Source organism: Hesperophylax consimilis, chromosome 26 (assembly GCF_061612785.1).
Source record: "Hesperophylax consimilis isolate HC1 chromosome 26, BYU_Hcon_1.0, whole genome shotgun sequence".
NCBI classification, from domain to species: Eukaryota; Metazoa; Arthropoda; class Insecta; order Trichoptera; family Limnephilidae; genus Hesperophylax; species Hesperophylax consimilis.
In genome coordinates, this window is record NC_142861.1 from 529,049 (window position 1) to 549,229 (window position 20,181).

The 20,181-nt window shown below is 34.9% G+C and overlaps 1 protein-coding gene across 1 annotated transcript; it reads left to right on the plus strand.

Moving 5' to 3' along the window:
- Positions 1 to 123: 123 nt before the first annotated feature.
- Positions 124 to 20,181, plus strand: LOC149410932 (growth hormone-regulated TBC protein 1). Its single transcript, XM_089647102.1, has 6 exons — positions 124 to 254; positions 571 to 755; positions 2,360 to 2,626; positions 4,412 to 4,594; positions 9,928 to 10,181; positions 12,959 to 20,181. Exons 1-6 carry the CDS (start codon positions 235 to 237, stop codon positions 13,055 to 13,057), a joined length of 1,008 nt encoding a protein of 335 aa, XP_089503228.1. The 5' UTR covers positions 124 to 234; the 3' UTR covers positions 13,058 to 20,181.

Below are 20,181 nucleotides of genomic sequence, written 5' to 3' on the forward strand. Positions count from 1 at the left end.
AATGGTTAATCTTAATAAATGGCATTTCATTTTTAATTATGGAAGCATCAATTTGACTTTTAGATATTTAAAGAAAAATAGATATAGCTGTCAATTAAAGTTACGAAGAACAGCCATAAACGTATTTGAAAACATGTAGTGTAAATACTTTTATCGAAATTCGAAATATTGAAGGGTCGAAAAATATTAATTAAATTATTAAACGGAAGGGCGTAACGCCTTCAATTAATTGGTATGGCCACTAGTAGTTACAGGTAAGAATAATTTATCTACTTTATCTCACCGTCCTGTCATTTTGCATTGTTTACAGTTTTTAGGTTATTTTCATAGGGCAGGGGTTAATCTGACATTTGATCGTCAAATTAATTAAAATGGCATGGAAATGTAGTTTTGAGACAGCTTTCACTAATTTTATGACTCACCGCTCAGTAGATACATAAATAACTTGGTGTTGCAAAATGTCACGGTCTGTTAAATCCTCGTATTATTACTTAATATTGTATCCTATCATTTTCAAAAATTATATTATAAAATGTAAACTTATATTTGATTATTTTAATAATATTTCAGTAAAGTGGACGAATATGGATTTGAGAGACCCGAAGACTTTGATTATGCATCATATGAACGGTTCATGTCCGTATACTTGAAGGTGTTGGCTCGTCGATCCAAAAAATGGTCAGAAATGTTAGGGGATGGGAAATCGCTAAAAAGATCGTTAACCATAAAGAGATATGTCAGAAAGGGAATACCAAGTAAGTGTATAATTATATTAACCCACCTTGGAAATGATTACTGGTCTATAGGCTATTCTTAATGCACAAGCAGTTGTAAATAACGATCGTCCAGTTTATTATTATTATTATAGAGCGGAGACGGTTTATATATAGTTACCGTGAGCACTTGGGCCATAGGCCCATTGTGCTATCCCCTATTTTACCTCATTCCTTTGACAGTAACCCAGTCACTTTTATAAAGTTCACCAGATTTGTCAATGGATATGAGGCTACGTCTTCTGTTTCCACAATATGTCTTCTCAGGCTTCATCTCTCCTCTCCACTTCTCCTTGGTTCCCTATCGTCCAGTTTAAAATATCTATCTAATATTCAGGGTTTTGTATATTTCACTCCCTGTTATGTCAATGGAACTTGGGTCCACTTGTTTGATTGCTCTTATCGAAATCAGCTTTCACCGTGTTACCATCATTAAATTAAATCATTTGCACTCATGTTAGTGCTAGTCCTGGGTCGATCGTGAACTACCCGATAATTGTAATCCAATCACGAAACCAATGATCGATTGAGTTACTTTTTCAAAAAAGATTCAATCGTTAGCTTCCATATCCCGTGATGGGTGCCGGTGTGGTGAGCGACCATAGATGTATGAATTTTGTAGACCGAAACACACGACAAGAATCTCGTTTTCGCAACAGACAAATAGAGATGGTAAATCTAAAATAGACTATCATTCCCCTACTACCTACCTACCCGAAACGAAAGTAGCCAATCAAAGATGGGGCGATGGGTACTGGGGCTCAGGTACATTATGTACTTTTGTCTTACAACAGTCGGCGGCGAGGCTGGCGGGCGGAATGAGCATCATTCTCTCTTTACTCTATGGCATTTTTTTCGAATGTAAAAATACCCGATCAAAGAGTGGGTACTCTCGACCCAATCACTTTCTCCTTTCGGTGAGCGACCCAAGTCGTGTAAAATGATCGATAGATCCAGTCTAGTTTGTACCCCACATTTTTTTCTGGTTGGCCCTTCAATCACTAAATATTATAAAATAAAGTCGCTATCCGCGTCTGTCTGTTTGTGCGCTTAGTTCTACGCAACCGATATTGATAGGATTTTCACTATCGTTTAGAGAATTTCTTCCGGAAGGTCTACATATATAATACATGCATATTGTATTTATAGAAAGTAGTGAAAAGTCGATGTTTTATAATCAAGTGGTAGAAATATTTTTTCGAGCACTACGTTGCTAACACTGGCTAAACCTTATAAAATATATCAAAATAATGTTCTACGGAATTGTATATCTTAAAAAGGCCTACAGAAAAGTCCGAGAAGGTATATGTCTATCTTCTAAGGATAACTCCCAGCAACGCCGCGTACACTCCACTCGTAATCTTATAAGAGAGTTTCACTTTGGCAATTAAAACCATAATTTAATCTGAAAAGAAGTTATAGCCGGGCGTCGTGGGTTCAATTCTCTGCTAGCTTAGTCTTCCCTCATTGAAATAGCAGGAATTTCATCTTTTTATGATGATGGTAGAGAGATTTAAAATATTGGTAGGTTAGCTAGCTATATAATATAAAGGAATCTTTCCTTTTTTTCTCTATCTAACTTGAAGGTGGACACCGAAGTACAGTTTGGATGCTCGTGTCCGGGGCCAGTTTGATACGGGAGCAGTCCCCCGACCTGTACGAGAGGCTGCTGGACGCCCCGTTCGAAAAGGAGCTGGTGGACATAGTCAAGACCGACCTCCCGAGGACCTTCCCCGATAATATCTACTTCAACAAGACGGCCAACCACCAGGCGCACCTGTTCAACGTGCTAGTCGCGTATGCACATAACAATAAAGATGTTGGATACTGCCAAGGCCTAAATTATATAGCAGGTATGTTTTTATTTAATTACACTACTCTTTCGGTAATCAGTCACTAAATTATTCAACAACTACTATAATACGCCGTTATTTTTGTAGTTGTTTTAGGACATTTTCCGTGTGTATTCTAGCAACTGTCGCATGTATTTCTATTTGTTTCCTTCTGCCACATTTTTTTGTTTGAATAAGTTTATAAAATGCAGTCTTCTCGCAAGTGTAAACATGAAACTTTAACTTTAAACCAAAAAATGTAAATTTAATAAAAATTCGATAGCGGTGTTTGTTTTTACAAAATACCTGTTTGAATTTTTAGCTTATGTTGTATGTATGCACCATAATCTGCCGCTTTCACTAATTGAACACTTGCCCAGTTTTTAGGGTGGCATATTAGTGAGAGAGTCATGTTTACATACTATGAACGAACTCGAAAATCTAGAAAATAGAGCATGAGAGTATTGTAAGATTCTGTAGGTCTTAAAGACTGCGATGGGCTGGAAATGTTGAAAGATTGCCAGATGATAGGACACCAGAAATTATGACTGAAGCGACCCAGAAGCAGACCATGGAAGAGGTGGATATTATTGAGAAGTCCAAAATCGAAGGATGTAGGGCAATGTATTGAAAAGAAACAGAGTAAGTACGCATCAGGCTATCGACAACCTCCTATATATTCGTGATGCGAGGGGGCCTGACGAGACAGCCGATAGTGATGCTAAAAAGATTGAAGGACCATAATTCTTGTTCAATGTTCGACAGAAATTTACGATTTGACATAGCATCTTGGTGGTAAATCTATGGCATCTTGTGTCGAGCGTGTTGACGCAATGACGAGCATAGTTGCAAGTCAAAATCTTTGATTGAGCTAAACAGTCGAGTATGAATATACGTGTGTACATAGCCTAAAATTTAACTTATATATTGTCTCAATTCAGTTGATTCTTGTTAGCATGTTGATGCAAATCGTTTGTGAGAATTCGCTGTTAGGTATTCCTCGGAATGTCCAATTGTCCTAGACTATCAGAGAAATTTTGGGTGTGTTAATTTCATTGAGAGACCGGATACAATGTAGATGTATTTGATTACTGATTATAATCATGTCTGTTTCCTCGAATTTGTTGTTAATTACACTTCAAACTGTTGACTCAATTAGTGCATTATATCAACCAATTTCAAGTACCACTGCTGGATAACTTTCTCCATAATTTGTGTAATAAATTAATAATATGCTTTTCTTCGTGCAGCTACTAATTACAATAAAGTCAGATGGCAGGTGCGAAATTTTGTGCCGTAAACCAAACTGAAAGACAATATCGTAGAATTTTAATTCACCGCTATTTTTGTGACAGGCTTTATATATTTTATTTTATTATTCTTCATAACATTTATAGTTAAAATGGTTGGTGGTTTTTTTGACTCTCTTTGGATCACCTTATTAAAGGTTGCTTATATTTCACATTGAGTCAAACGGTTTGCACTTAGGGACTTAGTGTCTCATCGGCAATCTTCCTAACATGACTTCCATTCATTGTATTGGTTATTGTCACAATACATAATACTTGATCTAATGGTAGGAACATGAAATTGAATGAACATTAATATATCAGGACTATCCAACTGATAATTTACAATTTTATATAAAAATATAAGATCAAAAATCTTTCTACTGTCACTTGTTATTATTTAAATAATGTTTAGGACACTTTCCCCTAGCGACCCGAGTGTAATGTGTTGTGTGTTATTATGTGTACTTGTCTGTGACCAGGATCGGCCACATCTGTAACTGTTTATTGGTTGCAGGATTACTTTTACTAGTCACAAATAACGAGGAGACGACCTTCTGGCTGCTGAAGGTGCTGGTGGAGGTAATCCTGCCCGACTACTACACCAGGACTATGGACGGGCTCATCACGGACATCGAAGTTCTCTCCGAGTTAATTAAGATCAAAGTCCCCGATGTTCATCAGCATGTTATTAATTTAGGTAAATTAATTTAATTTTAACACACAAACCAGTCTTACTTTAAGGACGTGTTTGTAGAGAATTTGAACAATTCTTCAACTTTAAAAGTTAATTTTCAAGTTCTGTGAAAGTTCTGTTATTATTTCAGTTCTGTCAAGTAACTGGCCTTTAATGATAGAAAATGAACCTTGAAGTTTGATGAATTGTTCAAATTCTACGAAACAACCCATCCTTAATTTTCGATATTTGAACGGACCCTGTTAAATAATGATTCTCAGCCAGTTTCAGCAGTTAATCAAACAGTTATCAACTGTCAAGCCTAACGGTCACACTGTTATGCTTGGCAGCTGATCATATATCACACAAGAATCCTAACTGCCAGAAACCAGACATATTTTAAATTTTCCGCTTTTGAATGGTCCCTATTAAACAACGATTCGCTGCTCATTTCAGCTTTTAATCAAATGGTGATCAACTGTCAAGCCCAACGGTCACACAAAATCTACAACAGACGGAGGAGAACCATTTGAGCGTCCTAAATTCAAAATGTCACAATTGTCAAGTAGATGGTGAGCGTTTGAAATACCCCCATCATTCCGAAATCATTCAGAATCGAAACGTTTTGACTTTGATCATTGCAGATATCTGTATAATTCTCACTACCACTTCAAAATTAATAATTTTTTTAAGGCAACGTGGATACAATGACTCCTCGAAAATAAGTGTCAAATAGTTGGTTTAAGTTTTATTGAAACATTTTGTCAGTAGAATTGAGCTGTTTTTTTATTTGTAGATATTTTGAGACGGAGAGTAATGTAAATACATATGTAATTTTTATAAATTCCTCAACGAGTATAATATTTTTGTGTCGTTTGTTTGTACAGTATATCAGTGTCTACCGAATTTTCCGAAATGTTGCTTTTGATCACCTGGTTTTTTGTTGTTTTTTTGACTCCAAACATATATTATATAATTTTTTGTAAATATTTTTCGATAGTTTAAACACGTGCAGGAGCGGTCCTATCCTGGCACAATTGGAACAGTCCACTTCGGGTGCCGACTTGCCAAAGAGCCAAAGCGCTGATAATACCTAAAACCTATACAGCGCCCTTGAGGTTTTCACTAGTGCCAGGTGCCGTTTGGCTCAGGGCCGGCCCTGAATATGTGCAATAACTGTAACATTAAATTTTCTGACAATTCTTTAAATAGTATAAAATAAAATCGCTATCCTTGTCTGTTTGTTTGTGCGCTTAGTTCCTCTAAACTACACAACGGATTTTGATAGGGTTTTCACTATCATTTAGAGAACTTCTTCCGGAAGGTTTGTATATATAACATATGCATATTACATTTATAGAAAGTAGAGAAAAGTCGATGTTTTGTAATCAAGTCGTAAATTTTTTTTTTCAGGCGCTTACATTGCTAACGCTGGTTAAACCTTATGAGAAACATCAAAATAAAGTAGTACGGAATTGTATATCTTAAAAAGGCCTACAGAAAAGTCCGTAATGGTATATGTCTATCTCCTAAGGAAAACCCCCATCAATGCTGGGTACAAGTCAGCTAGTGTTTTTATAAAAAGTTATTTAGTTTAAAGTTGAAAATTGATCAAAGTCACCTTATTTTACAGTGTGTGGACTTCCACCAAGTATTAACAGGAAGATATAGACATGTTTATTGACCGCATCTGAAAGGACTTGTACTTCCCAGCTTTATTCTACCTTATCTCCTTTCCCTCCCACTCCATCTGCCCCACAACTAGTCCCCACTAGAACCTGAACTAGTCCCTCTGGTTTTCTTTGCTGCGACTGTGATATTTGATTATTTCATATTTATTATTTACCAATCCACTTTAATTAAACCTAATCAACAAGTCTGATGGATGATTTTTTTATCACAAGATTAATTATATTATTTGCCTGTCTATTTAAGCATATAATGTTTATCTCTGTATCCCAATAGATAAAAATATATACCACATACAGTAAAATCTTGATGATCGTTCCTCGAATAATCGTTTTCCCGAGTGTGTCGTTTATTTCTTCCAGTCCCGAATTAATTAAAACTCGCAAAAATAGATGGCATTGATCGTTCCTATATGCATCGTTTTACCGCTTAAATCGCTTAATCGTTTAAAGCACGCAGTTTTTGTACTATTTTACTCGATCGATTGCTGCCGGTGGCCGCTTCTGACATTAGTTGTCGTTAGACATTCAAACGCAGCGGTGCACGCCTCCGGTTATATTTTTACTTTCTAGTTTTTGAGCACTTTAACCAAAAATTAAGTGTACGTTGAAAAAAATGCGTCAACACTTTCATTGATGTAAATATGTATATTTTTGAACAGTATAAAACTTTTAAGTATGAATGAACAGCTTGATTCATACTTAATGAAGCTGTTCGATAGCCCTTGGAAACAGCTTCATTCAAACTTAATGAAGCTGTTTGATAGCCCTTGGAAACAGCTTCATTCATACTTAAAGAAGCTGTTCGATAGCCCTTGGAAACAGCTTCATTCAAACTTAATGAAGCTCTTTGATAGCCCTTGGAAACAGCTTCATTCATACTTAAAGAAGCTGTTCGATAGCCCTTGGGAACAGCTTAATTCATACTTAATGAAGCTGCTTGATAGCGTTTGGAAACAGCTTCATTCATACTTAACCTGTTAACTGGGGAGTTCAGTTTTGAATTACGCAGCATATAACGGGCGCGAACTCCTTCACTAGGACGTATCAATACGTCACGCCCGGTGGACGTAATTTCATATTTTTATTTTTTTTTATTTCGGCATTAAAAAAAGTGAAAACATCGAATTAAAAAAATAGAATATTTTCAAACAATTATAAAGATTACAAAAAATATAAAAAAGGTTATAATTACAGAACAATAAATAAAAGCACACAGATAAAAGAGAAACATTGAATTTAAAAAATTAAAATATTTAAAAATTAAAAACTCAATTTCCGTGTGATATGCTCGGAAATATACGTCCCGCTCGTTCCAGGGTGCAACATATATTTCAAGGACGTATTCATATGTCCTACCCGTACCCGATACTGTTTACGTTTGACGTATTTATACGTCCCGCCCGGTTAACAGGTTAATGAAGGTGTTCTATAGCTCTTGGAAACAGCTTCATTAATACTTAATGAAGCTGTTTCCAAGGGCCGCAAGTTATGTTTTCGATGATGAAATTAAGGAAAGATATGAAGAAGGAACGGAAAATGGTACAGCAGTAAGGAAGCCACCCGAATATCAAATAGGTCTAACTCTATGATGGTTATCCTCCTTGTTCCTTCGTGAATACTAAAAAACTCCATGTAGAACTGCTTCTCTTTTGTGGCTTTGAATGTGTCACTTGTAATTGGTTGAACGGTAGAAAAGGTACTGCTCGGCATTCTTTCTTCTCCTGGTGACCAGGACCGGCCATACGTGGGCGCAATTGGAGCAGTCTGCTCCGGGCGCCGAATTGCCTACCGCTGATAATACCTCACCTAACACATCGCCCTTAAGATTATTTTTCATAAAAACGGCTCTACACGAAAACACAAATCATACAAATACTATTGATAACAGTGATCTCCTACCTGGGTGTCTACTGGTTTTGGCTAGGGGCTTACTTGCGCCAGGCGCCGTTTGGCCCAGGGCCGGCCCTTCTGGTGACAAAGGTTCGGACAGGTCCCGGGGGCATAAGCATTCGTACTAATAATAATCATCTATGCCTATTCTAACCAAACAGAAGCTTTTTTTTATATATTTTCTCGCAACCTTTCTTTGTATTCCCACATACAAAGTTTAAAAGGACCCTTCAAAACCGATAGATAGATGGTGGTTTCACTGTATTATGTTATTTTCGCAGAGGGCAAACAATTTGTGGATTGACATCATACATATAATATTGGTTTTACACAACAGTTTATTAATATTATAATGATTTATTTTTGGGGTATTGGGGTATGCCGTGTTGTGCTACATCCCTCTTTAAACAACGTTTCAGACAGCATTACAGTATCCATCATCAGGGCAGATGTGATGGACGCTGTAATGCTGTCCGAAACGATGGCTAAAGAAGGAGGTAACTCAACACGTCAAAATACCCCAAAAATAAATCATTACAATACTTTTGGCTGCGAAAATCTCAATTTTTACCAATTTATTAATAGTTTACATGCTGACCGGTTTCGCTTTGACTCCAACTTCATCGAGACTTTGATTAGCGAAAAAGTTTTAAAGGCCATAAATTTAAAACATACTTTTTTAACCTTTTGTTTATTTTTTAGTTACAGATAGGGTGATGATAATATATGTGCATTTTTGTCTATGACTTGAGACTGCTCTCTGCTGGGATTCACCATAGACTATTTTTAGAATTAAAAGACTTCTTGATTATCCACTATTTATTACAGTAACCGGATAAAACAGAACAATGTACAATAATGAGACCATGGGTTCTATATAATTTTCCTAATTTTTCTTTTGATTACTGTTCCACTGAATTATTATGGATATGTTTGTAAAAGCCCATATGGGCGTATAATATATATATTAATAAATATAGACCGGTCGGTGGCCGAGTTGACATCGCGTTTGGGTCCCACCCAGGCGTAGTGTGTTCAATTTCTTGGCTGGCTAAGTCCTCCATCACAACACAAGCAACATTTTCAGCTTACTGTGGTGGTAGTAGGAGATTTTCAAATATTGTCAGGTTATTCGTAACCTGGGAATGTTTAACTTTCTTTTTAAAAAAAAAAAAAATATATATAATAGGTTGTTTTGTTTAGGTTATTACCGCCTCACTAGACAATGTATTCAAATGAAAAGTCAATAAACATCCGGATTACTAGCAATGAAATTGTAATAGTTTAGGTTACGTATAATAATAATAATAATAAGATGCAAAAGTCGGTCATTTTGAATACATGTGGGATAACAAAAGATTTTTTAAATATTTATGTTGAGGGATCAGTAGGATTTATAGGCCCTGTTAGAAGTTCTACCGAGCCGAACCCTCTGATATGAAAATATCTGGAGTCGGTGAATTATTTTCCCATTTGATCTCTGGTGAGTTGACATGTTGTTCTTGTATTGTTTTGTATTTATTTTGCTTATATAATGCACTTACATAATGTTGATTGACTAGATGATCATTTGTGGAAAAGTGAGTGGAAGGGTTAAGTTTTTCCTTTGGGGAAGATTTAACCCGGACAACTAAATCGGAAGTTAAAAAAAAAAATAATAATAATAATAATAATTGGATAATTTGTAGAGCGCCGTTTTTGTGAAAAATCACCTCAAGGGCGCTATGGCGTATGTCATGAAACCATTTATTACAACCGTAACAACCGCCATTCCAGGTCTGCCGTGGGCAGTGATAAGTACGAAGTGGTTTGTGTGCCTGTTTGCCGAGGTCCTGCCCACGGAGACGGTGCTGAGGATATGGGACTGCCTGTTCTACGAGGGCTCCAAGATCATTTTCCGAGTCTGCATCACGCTCATCAAGCAGAACCGGACACGGATAATGCAGTGTGACGAATTCTCCACGTTGGCCGACTGCTTTAAGGAGATTGTGAAGAACGCTTTCGCGTCCAATTGCCACGAATTCATGCAGGTAAATTGTTTGTTTCTACATGTATGAAATATTGGAACCTTGTTAATGATAATCAAATTGTATGAAAAGGATAACAAATTATTATAAGCATTAATTACTCCCCTGAAATATCCATACAAATTGAAACTATCTCCCGAGTAAAGATTCCGTCAGGTGCTCTTGACCATTACATCGGTTTATTAGTAATTGCAGTAATTGTCGATTGAAGTACTTGTACATATTGAATTATTTGGCGGGTTGGGAATAAGCCGAAGTAGCATTGTGTTCCAGAGCACCTGACCGGACATCAGAAGGTGCGGGTTCAATTCCCGTCGGCGGCATTTATTTTTACTCGGGAGATATTTTCAATTTGTATTGATATTTCAGGCGAGTAATTAATGCTTATAATAATTTGTTATCCTTTGTTTTATGCATAAAAACCTTGTCTAATAAACATTAGTTTATCATTTAAAACAATAATCTATGAAAAGGATATAGTTATGACCGGGACTTGATTTTCGTTTTATATGAATACCGCACAAGAGTCTGCTAAAGCGTGTGAAACTATGGCATTCCCAATTGTGGTATGTTCTGAGGCTGGAGGTAGTAGAGAAGAGAGGAGAAGGGGCCGAGGAAAGTGAGGAAGTACCTGGCTATTCAGATCTGGTCCCAGACATTGCAAAAGCCATTTTAAGCAACATTTTAATTCTGAATGGTGATCTTATACCAGGGTGATACTGAGAGTATCTTCCGCTCTGGAACGTATCTCAAATCTACTATATATCATTTTAAATCAATAAATTGTGAAATACCACATTGAATTAATGAAAAGTGGTGTATTACAAAGTGTGTTTTTTCATAAGAACAATATTTGTTATATAATAGCCCTGATGAAGCTTGAGATAAGCGATACCTGGTTGGCTGACATTTATTAATTCAATTAAAAAGTGGTGTATTGCAAAATGTTCTTTTTCATTTAATATACAGGGTGTATCAGCACGTACCCGACAAACTTTAACCAGCCATTCCTTAGCACATTTGGAGTAAAAAATGTTATAAGCACTTTGCTGTCCGGTAACATTTATTTTTAATAAAAAATTTAGTATTCATATTTTCACCACATGTCACCAATGTTTTATCCTTTGTCAAAGTTTGAAAACCCGTCTGGCAATATTTTGTTCGAGTTTCGTTGAATAATGGACGTACGTACCTACGTTGGCGCGATTTTACAATCACAACCAAATGGCACGGCACCATTCGTCTCATTTTTAACTATTATTATTTAGTGTGTACGAAAGAGCTAGGACACTTTTTGACACACTTGCTAATAACAGCTGTTGAACACGAAGAACAATTCAAATGACAGTGACGGAGTGTGGATTTTTTTATTTATTTTTTGTTTTTGATGGAAAAAAAATGTTACCGGACAGCAAAGCGCCCATAACATTTTTTACTCCAAATGTGCTGAGGAATAGCTGGTTAAAGTTTGTCGGGTACTTGCCGATACACCCTGTATAATGTCACACCCCAAAGTATCTGCTTCCTTCTAAAAAAATAATAATAAAATTTACTTATACCCCTCGAAATTCGAACCCGCAACCTCCGAATTGCTAGTCGGAAGCCTTACCCCTAGACCTCGAAGGCCGTCAACAGGATATCAGGATCTTCCGCTGTCTAACGCGCTATCTATCAGCGCTCTAACCAACTGAGATATTCAATCAACCTTTGATTATTATTGATATGTATCATTTTTATCTATCTACCAATATGTAGTTACTACCCGAATTTCAAATAACAATTTGATTATTTTCTTGTTTTCTTCATTCAGAATGAAAACTAACATGTTTACATTTAATAACAAGATGACTGGATTCCAACGTCTGTGCTTCTATTGACTGTCATCAATTATTCGGCATGAAATAATATTTAACCACTTGAATCAACAATAGATCAATGTGTTTACGAGAGACTATTAACTAAACAATGTTATTTCCTTGTGCGTGTACACCAGGGTGACATGCTAACAAAATTATCAAATTATAAACATTTTTTACCACATTGTCTTATAGGGAAGACAATGTGCAACATTGCCATAGGGCAACACTGAAGATGTACATATTTAATCTCAATGATATTACAAACATAGACACATATCAGTCTCACAAAATGCGGCAAGTAACAAATACACTTATGTTTGCAGTAAATTCTTAAATTGACCGGGCAGCGTTTACATACTTAAAATCTGCCTGCAATACCACATTCTCCATCACGGGTGTGATTGAGGTGACAATACTCTTTACTCGCTAACGCTAATACGAAATACTTTGTGAGACGACTTACTGCCAGTAGGTTGTTCTTCTTACACTTATGTGTTATTACGTTCGCAATCTTATTTTGTTTTAATGGCGCCTAAAATTTTTTTTTTATTAAAAGTATACAATACAGAATATAGTATATTATATAAAGCATTGTACTCCCAGGAGTTAATAAACTCATTGCGGGAAATCTTCAGGAAACAATTGAAATAATTGTATTTTAGTGTATATACAAATGTAATGTAATGGAAACACTTTCTCATCACACACAAAGGGGCATTTTTTCATTTATTTATGCAATTTGGTTAGAGATACCAGATGACCTCACGCGACGCATGACAGTTTTGTACTAAATCGTAGGGACGGCAATTACCGCATCTTTTTCGTGCCACGAGATCTTTAGAACGTGTCTTATTGTTTAATTTTCTCTATTTATTTCCACACATCTCGCATAAATGACAATGACTTTTTTATTTATTTCAGAGTATATTTAAAGTGCCGGGCTCCCTCTCCAACTCAACCATAATAAAGCTCCGAGAGACCCTCGCTCGCCAGAGGATGGAGCGAGGAACTGACAGATAATAAGCTGCAGAAGCTCTGCCACGACACCACATCTCCAGCGCTCCCATCACACCCTCAAACCAATCATAATACATTTAATAATAATATAGACAATTATTCATCTTGTTCTTCTTGCCTCTCACAATGTGTACAAGTACATACTCAATATGGCACCATAGTTCAAAACATAGTGTTTAAATGTTATAGACATCAGGGAGTTTTTATGGCTGCCATTTTTTCCATAAAAGCCATCAGCACGTCATCTCAAAGATGAAACACGAAAGAGGAAATTATTTTCCTCATAAAAAAAAAATTACCACTGAATTTAGAAAATTGCAAACAATATTTATTTAGTGCATCTCGATTCCTGCTTGTTAAGCGGGCATGCACGGTTACGTGGCTTTAGGTTTGTTCACTACGAGCTGCCATACATATCAACACATAGCGGGCCACGCGCACGGTTCGTGGGTATGTGACGTCAGAGGCACACGCGTGGGTTGCAACTGATTCGCCGGACGAGTGAAGCTTGCGGGGCCACGGCTGCCACGATTCTCCGCACGCTCACTGCTCCTGCCTTTCCCACTCTTAAAAACGGGCGAAAGCGCTTGGAGGAGTTACGTGTGTTTGCTTTTTTAGCATCCTTAAAATGAAAATATCTGTGGCCGGCTTTACTGGTGGTTATAGATATTTTACAAAGGAGGACAGTGCTATATGGGTATATACGCATGTATGTCTTTCTTTTTTTTCTTTAGTGAGGCTTAACGAGACATAGCTATATAATTCGTATAGCGCTACCTCTATCCTCCTACGCCGAATGCAACCTTCCTTAACACCTGTTCGGTGTTGCCATCCAAAAGGATTCAAATGTAAAAAATACGGGTTAAATGTCGCTAAATATAATAGATATAGACTGGTCGGTGGCTGAGTTGACATCGCTTTTGAGTCCCGCCCAGGCGTAGTGTGTTCAATTCCTCGGCTGGCTAAGTCCTCCATCACAACACAAACAACATTTTCGCTTACTGTGGTGATATTCGTAACAGGGAAATGTTTGTCTTTCTTTAAAAAAAAAATAATAATAAATCACATACTGTTGGTGTTGTTTTGATATACCAGTTCTCAGATCATAGACGTCGTGTGAGAATGCTGTGTTTGTTCTACCAGAATTTCAATGAAGCTATGAATAAAGAGGAACACAAGAAATGCGATGTTTCGTGATTCAAAAGTCTGACCATTCTTTGCTTAAATTTCAAATACAGAACTGTGTTTCATCATCATCATGAAATTTTCATTTCGTTCAAATGGAATGGCGATATACAATGTCAGGCAGTGTAAGAGAGACAGAATGAACTACAACCAAAAGCTATCATGGCTACATTGGATTTCTTTCCAAACGACATGGAAGACACAATTAAGCAGTCTTTATAAATTGATCTAACACTGAAATTGGCCGCGAATCGATGGTTTAAATTTCAAACAACCCAACCTAAAAATGCAATTTATTGATGAATCCGGTGGTAATTTTTTTCGTTGTTTAATATTTTTTCAATCCAAAATGGCGGCCGAATTAGCTTCCAAATTCGAAAAGTCTGAGAGAAGAGAGAAGAATAATAAATAGTTTAAAGTGTCGGGTAAAGCCAATGAACAAAGTCACCATGACAAAAAGTATTTAAGGTTATACACACCTGCAATCTGTAACAGATTACTGAAACAAGCATGTTTGTAAAACGTATTGATGATTAGTATATTATTGTATTAGTAAGTTTTTGAATGATGTTTTTGAATTTACAAAATATTTTAAAATATAGGTTATAAAATTATATTTTTTAAAACAGGGTTAAAACACCAAAAATTCGTTTACGTTACCTACCTGAATAAATCCAAAATTTTATTTAATTTTTTTTGCTGCCAACAGTTCCAAACATTAATTCCACTGACTTGAATTTCCAAACAGTGCAAAAGTTTATCAGTCTGTTTTTTTTTTTTTCATTTTTGGTTGTTGGACAATAATTAACATTCAGTGCCATTTTGATTTTTTAAATTTTGAAACATCCTTATTAAACGCTGTTTTTTAGAAGAGCACTACAATACAACCGGTATGCTTAACGGCTGATCATAATTTGATCAAAAGCTGAAATGGGCCGAGAAATCAATGTTTAACCAAAATCTCCTAGATCGCAAGGCCGCGAAGATTGTTTCAATTTATTAAAACATTTTTAAAGGTTTAATGGGGACCGTTCAAATGTCAAAACATCAAAATGGCGCCGATCATCGGTTGATGGTCATCAAATGTGATGAAATTTAAAAGACATTAATGTTGAACATATTATTTATTGTTTATTCACATTGTATCATTGTTTACATTTGAATTTTTAACCCCACTAGGACTGTGTTGAGTTTAATAATTACATATACACGGTGTCCGGAAACTCGTAGTACAAGGGGGAAACTGGAGAATCTACACCACATGGGGAACCCAAATAAACATAAAGTTTTTTGATTTGAGCATTTTCACAAAAAAAAAAAAAAACACCAAAAAAAAATATTTTTCTGCTATTTTAGGGTTAAAGTTTTTTCTGGTGTTTAGGGTTGAACAACAGATGTTTTAACCCTGCAGAGCAGAAATATTTTATGATTACACCGGATTAAATGAAGGGTGATTTCAAAATAATGCTTCAAATCCGAGTTTCTTCATTTGTTTTACTTTCAAATAGTTTTAATTAGTTGGGTACTTTGATCTTCAGTAATAATTTAAAAGAATTTGATTAAATTAAAAAAAAAAAAAAAAAAAAATCAACTTCTAACTCGATTTACTCGATAACGAAAGCTCAAATCAAAAAAATATATACTACAAAATCGACTCCAAATGTGATGTAGATTCACCAGTTTCCCGCTTGTACTACGAGTTTCCGGACACCCTGTATAAAATTACCAAATTATGAAAATTAAAAAAAAATTATAGATACTTTTGGCAGCAAAGATTTTGTAATGTTTTTCCTAATTTTTAAGGCTTGTATGCACTCGGGCAAATGTTGACTTTTAATTTTTTTTAAATAATTCTAAAGCACGACAGAAAACCATTGTTCTAGATGTACTTTTCATGTGTGTATTGCTAAGTGACCAACCGTTATTTTCGTACATATCGCATAGGAAGCACTCACATTATAATGAAATCTATCAATGTTCAATGCATTGATACACCGCCTTCTTTATTAGTACAGGCCGTGCTGTAGAAAATGCACCGACAGTTAAAGATACTTGTTTTCGTACTTCTGCCACTGGGTTTATTAGGTTAATTCTCTTTAACAGTCAGTGCAAACCCTTTTAACCATAAGTAAACCACTCACTAGATCGATATCTTCAGGCTTTTTGTATGAAACAAATTGGTCCTCTATTTAACCATAGATATGCCAATATATAGACAGTACAATTCTCATTCGGAGCCTACTTATTAGCCTAAAATATTTTAAAAATAAAAATGTTTGAAATTTCAAAATATTACCTCACGACAGGAAAATGAAAAACTCACATGTTAAGCATTTTTATTTCAGTAAGACAATAAATTATAGATACTGGTTAAATCATTGATGAATAAGGTAGAACGGTGGAATTCTATCTTGCATGATATAATCACAATCTAGTACGGCCTCGCAATACGCAAATTTTTGGCAGGAACACGGATACTGTCTGAAAAAGAAAATAGATTCATTTCTGCGGTGAAGTTAAATTAAGGCTTTTACAAATTAGCAAAATATAACACGTATTCTATTTTGTGTTCGAGATGTCAAGATAAAGCGTTGGCAATGCGTAATTTCATAACGAACCACCCGGCCTTTTGCTTTCAATTAAGATATATTCAAATCTGTCAAAGCTACATGACAACGGTGTAGTTCGAGAACAAAAAATTATAAATGTTCCACACAGCGAACACTCGCCTTTCAACAGTTAATTCTCTAGACTTTCAGAGTTTTTCATTGGTGGATATAGTTAGGCAACAATATTCACAGTACCAATTTTTGATCAGAGTTATACCCCCCTGGTACGGCCTGTACTAATAAAGATGGCAGTGATTGATAATATGCCATTAGTAAAAAACTGACCTGTAATGACCATAAACAAATAATTGGCCCGTAATGACAGTATACCAGATTTGTTGCTGGACACAATACCTCTTTAGGGCACATCAACTTTGTTCCCATTTATATTGCGTGCCCTAGTGCATACAAGCTTTTATATCTTGTAACTGTTATAAAATTTAAACAATGTACAATGTCACTAAATTTATTGTCCATGGGTGCGTTGTAATCAAAGATATTAGAAGAACGAGATGTGCTATGAGCAGTTCATACTGTGTGGAATTGTGTTGCCCAGTGTCGCCGGTTTTGTTCACCAATACTACTGCACACCTTCGCTTACACTAAGGTATCCGCACTAATACATAGAACAGATTTCTGTGCGTACACGTCCCGATAGTATTCAAAGTACCCTAGTTAGGTAGTACTCCGCCTACGGTCCGGCGGCCAACATAGCATATCTCGTTGTTCTAATATCTTTGGTTGTAATTGAATGATGCGTATGTATAAAGTGTGCTGTTTTCTAAAAATTCAAGTGGATGAATTATTGTTGTGTTAGAATGTATTTATAATTTATTAATAACTCAAAATTATAATAATTAAATCTATTAGGTATTGTTTTGACAAGAAAGCCAATAATATGTATTAAACTTTTAATGGTGGAGAAAAAGACGGGTTTTGGATTGAATAATTAACAAGAGAAATGAAAATTAACCAAAAAGTTCAAAATTATTAAGCAATACATACAACATTATGCATTGCTTTTCTTTTTTTCAAAGATGTTTTAAAAGTATAATATTTGACATTTCTGATCTAAAATTAAATTTTATTCTCTTCGGTTCACTACAGTTTGACATGCTTAACTTTGTAGTTGGTGGTGTCGCTAATTTGGATTTTGTGAATGCAAAAAAATTATGATTTAAAAAAATATATATTGTGTTTTTTTGATAATCCAGGATCCTACGATCTATTTTATAGAATCTATGAGAATAAGCTTTTCTATGGAATAAAAACCTAAAATTGAATGGACTCCAACTTTCGTTCTATAAATTGACCATAGATTCTTACAGAATAGATCAGGGTTGAATGCAGCATTAGTTCCTTCTTTTGCCACCTACAAATTTAACTGTGTCAAGCTTTACTTCAGTGTAATTTTTACTGGCTATAAAATAGAATAAGATGTAAAGATTTATTCTAGAAAATTCTCTTTCCGTACATTCAAATAATAAAGTATTTAAATTGGTAATGTGGAATTAAGTACCTACTGTTCTTTTTTTAAGATTATAAAAGGACTCCACCTATCTTCATTGTAAATTATCTTGACAATTTTTTATTTTAGCAAAGCCGTTTATTTGGTTGATTTTGATGCGTTACATGAACTGACAGACTAACTAACATTTGAAATAATTTTTTGATTGAATTCATTATGCCCGCCGCCCTGGCTTTTTAATAAATTGGCATTCAGAATACCGGACCAATTGTTGAAACCTTTTTACCTATTGCAGCTTAAAATGTTTTTTATTGACATTAGTTTAAAATCTTTTAAACATTTAGCTTGCCTTATTAATTATGTGCAAACACCAAATATGTAATTAAAGTACGGCGTAATTTTCTAGGGAGAATTTAATAATATTATTAAATATGTAAAATTAGTCTTAATTTTAAGGAAATACATAAAATAATTATTGAATGAATGGGATAATGTAATGTTTTATAATTGAAATTACAAATTTATGAAAATCTTTAACTACAGGTCAGTTTTTGTCACGTCACTGTATACTGTACAGTCGCAGGCGAAACTTTTGCTAATTAAAAAAAATCTAAAGCGTGACAGAAAACAACTGCGCTCAGTGTACTATTCAAACGTTGTCATTGACAACAAACTTGAATTTCTTTCACGCATTCAATAACATGTATTGGTACACAATATATTGATAATATGCCAATACTAAAAAATTGACCTGAAATTAATTTCTTTTGGTTGTTGTAAGTTTTGGATTATATTTATTTGAGCTTGAAATTGATTAAATTTAATCTAGAATTATTATTATTTAATATTTTAAGTATCGCTAGAGGCTGTATCCCACTTAAACGCGAATACCTCCAAACTTTCACAAAAATAAATTTTGTAATATGTATGCTTAGTTTTTTAAGATTGTTAAAATGAAATTATTTTAAATAATTATTCTTCTTGCATGCTTCAAACTTGTAGTTTTTTAAAAAGTTTTTTTTATGAATTTTGTATGATAGATCTAAGTTATTTAATATTTCCTTAATAGGTAGAAAAATCTTAAACTAAATACATACAATGTGACCTATGAGAAGTACTCTTGAAACTTTTTGTCATAAATTATTGTGAAATTTCAGTAATAAAAACCATTGTTGCTAGGATACTCCAGTGGGGTGAAAAGTCATTAAAAATTAAAAATTTAGCAAATTTCTAAATAATTTATGGCAAAAAAAATCATAAGTAGATACTAAATGCAGGACACTTTAAAATAATAGATTTTCACATTTACATTTTGAAATTGCGTGGCTTTTGCCAGTTTGTAATACTTTTACATGCTTACTTTTTTAGCATTCTCTATTTCCTCCTTTATAGAGGATATAATGCTATTTTTATCTCTTGGCGATTTACTCATGGTCAATGTCGCCTGTTCATTTATAATAATTACATAATGTTGCCAAGTATTTAAGTGAAAATGAGTTTCATATTGTCCTTATCTCTCTGGAAAACTTCCTCAATTCTGCAAATGAAAAAGGAATGCTTAAAATCCACTTTATTTATATAATTCACAGACCAAAGAAAAGATAGACCTGCCCATAAGGGCCAGGGGAACAAACCAACTGCGCGGAGTCGCGTGTCCCATTCAGTGATTTGTCAATAAATTAATCTGAAAGTCTACAGGCAACTTGCATTGTAAAACAACCATTTAGTCGTCTATTTAAATCTGCTTGCGAATATCTAGACCTTTTCATAATGACGTGTGAATTGCTCGCGTAATTGAGAATCCCAAATCGTGTAAAAAGTTGGGCATGTTTCCAAAATTGAATATTTTGTTAAGGTATTTAGAA